General features: G+C 44.8%; 1 protein-coding gene across 1 annotated transcript; it reads left to right on the top strand.

Annotated features, from left to right (window-relative positions):
- Position 1: 1 nt before the first annotated feature.
- Positions 2-2,162, top strand: Hoxd8 (homeobox D8; the record flags this gene model as incomplete). The annotated part of the gene is made up of 2 exons (XM_004634794.2): positions 2-392; positions 728-2,162. Coding segments are annotated over 2 exons (684 nt in total), but the record flags the coding sequence as incomplete, so codon positions are not given.
- Between the last annotated feature and the right edge of the window lie 3,522 nt (positions 2,163-5,684).

The raw sequence follows: 5,684 nt of genomic DNA, 5'->3' as shown, positions 1-5,684 counted from the left end.
CGGCTTCCCGCACGCGCCCCCGCAGGCGCACGCGCACCCGCACCCGTCCCCGCCGCCGGTGGGGCACGGGTGCGGCGGTGGGGGCGGCCCGGGACCCGGCCAGGACTACTTCCACCCCGGCGGGGGCAGCCCAGCCGCTGCCTACCAGGCCGCCCCACCTCCTCCGCATCCTCCGCCTCCCCCCTGCGGCGGGATTGCCTGTCACGGGGAGCCCGCGAAGTTTTACGGATACGATAACTTACAGAGACAGCCGATTTTTACGACCCAGCAAGAGGCCGAGCTGGTACAATATCCTGACTGTAAATCGTCCAGTGGTAATATTGGCGAGGACCCAGACCACTTAAATCAGAGCGCGTCTCCTTCTCAAATGTTTCCCTGGATGAGACCACAAGGTTGGGATGCATTTTTTTTTTTTTAAAGAGGGGAGAAGGGGAGAAATCTGCTTTCATCTCACGTTCTAGCTTTAAAACTCCCCTTTCTTCTCCCTGTCCCCTCCTTTTCCTTCTTGTGCAGCCACAGTGGCTCTTATTCATAAAGTAATACAGACTTTTTTTTAAAAAGTAGAAACCATATAGAGATGATGGGAACAGAATTACTGTGAAGACTATATATATATATTTTTTCGCCCTTAGACTACTTTCACTTCCAGAAACCTTCAGCAATATGCAGACACCGTCACATTTTTTACACACTGATTTCCCCTGTTTTTGTTTCTTTTAATCAGCAGCTCCTGGTAGACGACGAGGAAGACAAACCTACAGTCGCTTCCAAACCCTAGAGCTGGAAAAGGAATTCCTTTTTAACCCTTATCTGACCAGGAAGAGAAGAATTGAGGTTTCCCACGCCCTAGCCCTCACCGAGAGACAGGTAAAAATCTGGTTCCAGAACAGGAGAATGAAATGGAAAAAGGAGAACAACAAGGACAAATTTCCCGTTTCCCGGCAGGAGGTGAAGGACGGGGAAACCAAGAAGGAGGCTCAAGAGCTGGAGGAAGACAGAGCTGAAGGCCCTGTGAATTAACTTCTACCTTTAAAATTTTACCACAGACAGTTAAAACTAATGGTTTGCATATGCTGGTGGACACCATCTTTTTTTTTTTTTTTTTTTTCCTGAGAGGACCTTATCTGTGTTTCAAGCTACCTTATGTCACTGCTCTTGAGGTTTCTATGCTTTGAGAGGGATTTGGGTGTTTAAAAAATATTTCTAGTATGGCACAGAAGCAGTCCTTGCGCTGACCTGTGATAGGGTAATTTGATACTGACCGTGTAGCTATATTTTTGTAATGGTAGTTTTTAATGTCTGAGCTGGTGATTTGCCTCAACAACGTAAACTTCCTAATGATTAGCACTAAATTGAACATAAAATGCTTTATTAATCAAACAAGTGCACTTGAACAGTTTAAATCTTTTCTTTATGGTGAGTAAATTTTAAAAGTCTATTAATTTTTTAAAAATTATGCTTGCAGAATATTTACTTTATTATTTGATTAAAATGTATTATTTATGGTTTTTCTTTTATCTTTTGTAATGAGTGGTTTGGGTGTCTTTTGTTTACTCCTAAAAGGTTTCTTTGAGTATTTTGCAAATGTAATATGTCAGGGAAATGTCTGGGCCAAATATTGGAAAAGCACATGTTAGCTGAAGAGTGTAACATGTAGTCCAGGCTCTGCAGCTTCTGTAAACTGCAAAAAAGTGTTGGGCCAGTGACAAGTTTCAGGACAATGTCAAAATTGACATTGAATCATTGTACTTCATACAAATTATGGCAATTAAATAATCTAGCGTGAATAATACTTGAAAAACAAATTACAAGATTCTCAGTTTTTACTCTTGCAAGTTGCCTTGCTTTCATTTTGAATCTCAGTTGTAATTGCTTGAAAACCGCTAGGTTTCTGCACCAGGGTCATCGTGATTATTTCAGTAGGTGCCATATTTATTTGTATTCCTTCGCTCTGTTCGCTGCATCTGTTTGCATGTTCCTTTTAAGCCTACTTGCTGTGTGCATTTCAGATGTCGGTTGGTACGACCTCTGCTCTTCTTCAGGGAAGATACGGCCTCACATATTTGAAATAAGCCGTAAGAGCAAACGCAGAAATCTCTTAAGTGTAAACAGCCGCTCCAGAACATAGCTAGCTCCTCAATAAAGAAATGAATCTCTTTCTAGAGCTAATGTCTTTGAGCGCGGCGCCGGAAAACATCCCTTTTCCTGAGTTGTGAACAATGGGCAGGACCCACATGAAGGCTGGGACTTGCTAGGGGCTTCTGTTTGATAAGAGAGGGGTAACACACTTCCATACTAAAAAAAAAAAAAAAAAATGCTGGAGGTGGGAGACACTCCTCCCAAAAAGACTGGCGGGGCTGTGCCATGCCGTCCATGCTTCTTTTTGCTCTAAATAATCCTCAAGTACTGTCAAAGCTTTGACCTTCGCAGAGGACTAGAGTTGTAGCCCAGTGGGGGATGATCCCCGAGCCCAGGCTACACCAAGGCTTAATTCCACTGAGTCTTGGTTGATGCCAGGGTTTGGCATCTGTTGTTAACAAGATACCCGTTTTCCTATTGGAGGCTGCTCTTGCAGCTGCCATTTTGCAGGGGAGGGAGCGCAAAGAGGGGAGGAAAGGAAGAAATTCAAGTAAAGTAAGATGTTTCCCTACAAGATTGAAAGCACTTTTTCTAGACATTGGAAAGCTTCCTGCCTCTTCTAGCCACATTTATTTTTAAAGACACATTTTTAAATTTGCAGATTGTTTTTAGTTGAACAGGTAAGAAAGAGATTCTTTAGAGTTTTTGTTTGAGACAAGATATCTCATGTAGTGCAGGCTGGCCTAGTATGCCTGCCTCAGCACTCTGAATGCTGGGATTACAAGGGTGCACCACCAAGCCCAGCTGAATTTTTTGCTTTTTAAATCAGCCTCACCTCTTTAGGTGTCAGTAGGTGAGCTGTTTGCCTGCTGCATCATGGACCCGAGAAATGTCGGCACTGACTGGGTCAGAGACAAAGCAGCACTTGGCTTTCTGTCCAGGGAAGAGGCCATGGCTGTGACATTTGTCAACCTAAGCCAGGAAAGACAATTTAAAGTCATGGGTGGCTGAGGTTTAAACATTTGCACGCGAGGAGACAGCTGCAAACATACTGAATTTGGGAATAGTTTGGCTCTGTGCACTTCCTGAGACTGCTGTTGGCTGGTAGAGAGCAAGGATGCCTAGGGATGAGAGCCTGGCTAGGGAATAGCTTGGGGCAAAACGGCAAAGACCGGTGCTGGCTGCATTCCAGCTGCCCTGGATATCAGGGAATCCAGCTTATTAGCAAACGTTTCTGTCTGCCGCTCAAGAAAGCGCCCACATGCCAATTTTACAGCTCCTGATTTTGCAACTCTCAGGTAAGGGACAAAGTGCATGGGTGGATGTGGAAATCAAGGAAGAAAAGGAAGGGAAAATGTCATTTCAGCAGCATTCAGTGATGGTCTAGAAATGTGCCTTCTTGCTCCACCAATCCCGTAAACCATGGTAAAATCATAGCTCAAGTATAGAAAATGACTGTTACAATTGCTGGTGTAATTGATGATATGAATTTGTATGTGCACGTATTACACACATGCAAATAATGTTGGTTATAATATCTATGTCTGTGTTGCGTTTTGTACTCAGGAAAGCCTGTACCTTTGTCTAAAGACCTTGAGGGGCTACACATCTCACAAACACATTCAACCACCTTCTCTACAATGGCTAGACATCCCCACCCCCACCCCCATCATGGCATCTCCAGCTGACAGACTAGCGGTGAGGAGCACACAGGATGCCTTCCACACTGGCTCAGATCCGTACACATGCAAGCAGTGTGGCGACACGCAAACGTTTTTTGCTGCAGAAATTTGCATAAACCTTCAGAGTACCCTTTGTAAACCCAGGCAGGTTTTTTTTTTTTTTTTCTTTTTTCTGTTTTCCCTGAACTGCGGCATCCTGCCTGAAGATGGTTTGCCTTTAAACTGCATTTAAACAGTTTGGTAAGCTGTTTAAAGAAATTTTGGGACCCTCCAATGTTAACATTGATTGAAAAAGCCAAGCCTTTGGGGATGACTTAGTTGCAAGGATCAGAAACACAAAAAAACATGTGCAGCTCTCTGGCTTCTAAAGAAGTCAGTTCAGGGATGCCATTTTGTAAAATTCCACAAGGATCAATAAATTGCTTACCTCTGCACAGGGGAAAAAGCACAAATATGGCTGCCCTTTCAGTGCAGAGCCTTTCCAGCCTTCATTCTCCAAGATGAAAAGGAGGGCCATAAAGCTCTGCTTTCATTTGAGTAGAAAGAAAGAAGATAAAGAGGCAAATTGACTGAGATTATTTCTCTGAAAATTTGCAAATTGAATAATCTCTTTGCTCAGCTCCAAGTGCATGGAGTAGGGCACACTGATCTAGGCGTGGGAGGACCCAATAACTCACCCCACTTGCTTGTGTAAGAAAGCATAGTTTTATTATTTGCTGCAGAAGATGTTGCCACTTTACATCCCTGTTCCTCTGTTTTCCCAGTGTTTGCCCAATCTTTGGTCACCTGGGTGGACAGCTCAGTGGACCTTGCTGCTGTTCTGGTTTCCTTAAGCAAAATGAGGGCCCACTGGCTTTTCTTAGGAAGAAAATGACTTTTGCTGACAGATAGCAACAGAAGTCCTTTAATAAAAATATCCAAGGTCATTGGAACTTTCTCTGGGCTACAAATGATCTGCCCTAGAGGATGCAGCGCCATTTCCTGCTGAAGTCACCGTCCACTTAGGAACTTACTGGGTGGGAAATGTTACTAGAATTGATACACATATCCAGTGCAAACATGGACACACTGTTCAGGCAGGTACTGAAGCCTGTGCGGCCAAGCCTGGGAGAATGTGGGGACTGACCAGCAGGGACATCTACTTTCCCGTGTTCCCCAGGGTTGCTCCAACAATAAATGCAAAGGACATGTGATGCCTGTTTTTGAGGAAGAGTTCCTTTTTCCTAAGCTGATTTTGGGAAGTCATTGTCTTTCTGAGCAAATGGAAACCCTCAGTTCATAATTGTGTGGAGCAGGCTCTTCAATGGGAAGGCACTTGGGGTGCAACCAGAGAAGGGGGAACTAGAATTTAAATTCCTAAAGAGAGGTCTGTCACTATGGATCCAGAAAGATTATTTCTTAGCCCAGACTATCCCTGAGGAATCTTCTGTGGAGATGAAGATAAGGCAGTGGGCGCTCAAAATGCTATTTTGGAGACTTTTTCGACAAGTACCTAAAACCATTTCAGTCCTCTGGGCTGGTTGGTGAGGACCCCACCGCAGACACCCCCAGGAAATGGGCAAAATCTCAATTTACTCTGGAGCAGAGTGGGACCAGAGCTTGCTTTCTTGGCCTGCACAGCCTAGGATTTCTGGGCAAGAACACTGGGATTAGGCTGCCCAGGATGAGAGGGTAAAAACCGAAAGTGCTTGGCTTCCCTTCCTACCGGCCTTTTTTGTGAGGGGAGAGGGGGAGAAGCCAAGAGACCCACAGAGTAGGGAGACTGGGAGGGATGGGGATGGCCTGGCCAGCGCCCATAACACTTGCACTCACGACATCCGCCACTGGGCCACTCACATAGAGATTTTGAGCCAAACTTGAAAAAAAATGGTTTTTCCAGAGAGAGAGAGAGAGAGAGAGAGAGAGAGAGAGAGAGAGAGAGAG

The sequence above is a fragment of the Octodon degus genome, unplaced genomic scaffold (assembly GCF_000260255.1).
Source record: "Octodon degus isolate 3935 unplaced genomic scaffold, OctDeg1.0 scaffold00065, whole genome shotgun sequence".
NCBI classification, from domain to species: domain Eukaryota; kingdom Metazoa; phylum Chordata; class Mammalia; order Rodentia; family Octodontidae; genus Octodon; species Octodon degus.
Note: the sequence above shows the minus strand (reverse complement) of the source record. Positions and strands in the feature narration are given on the sequence as shown.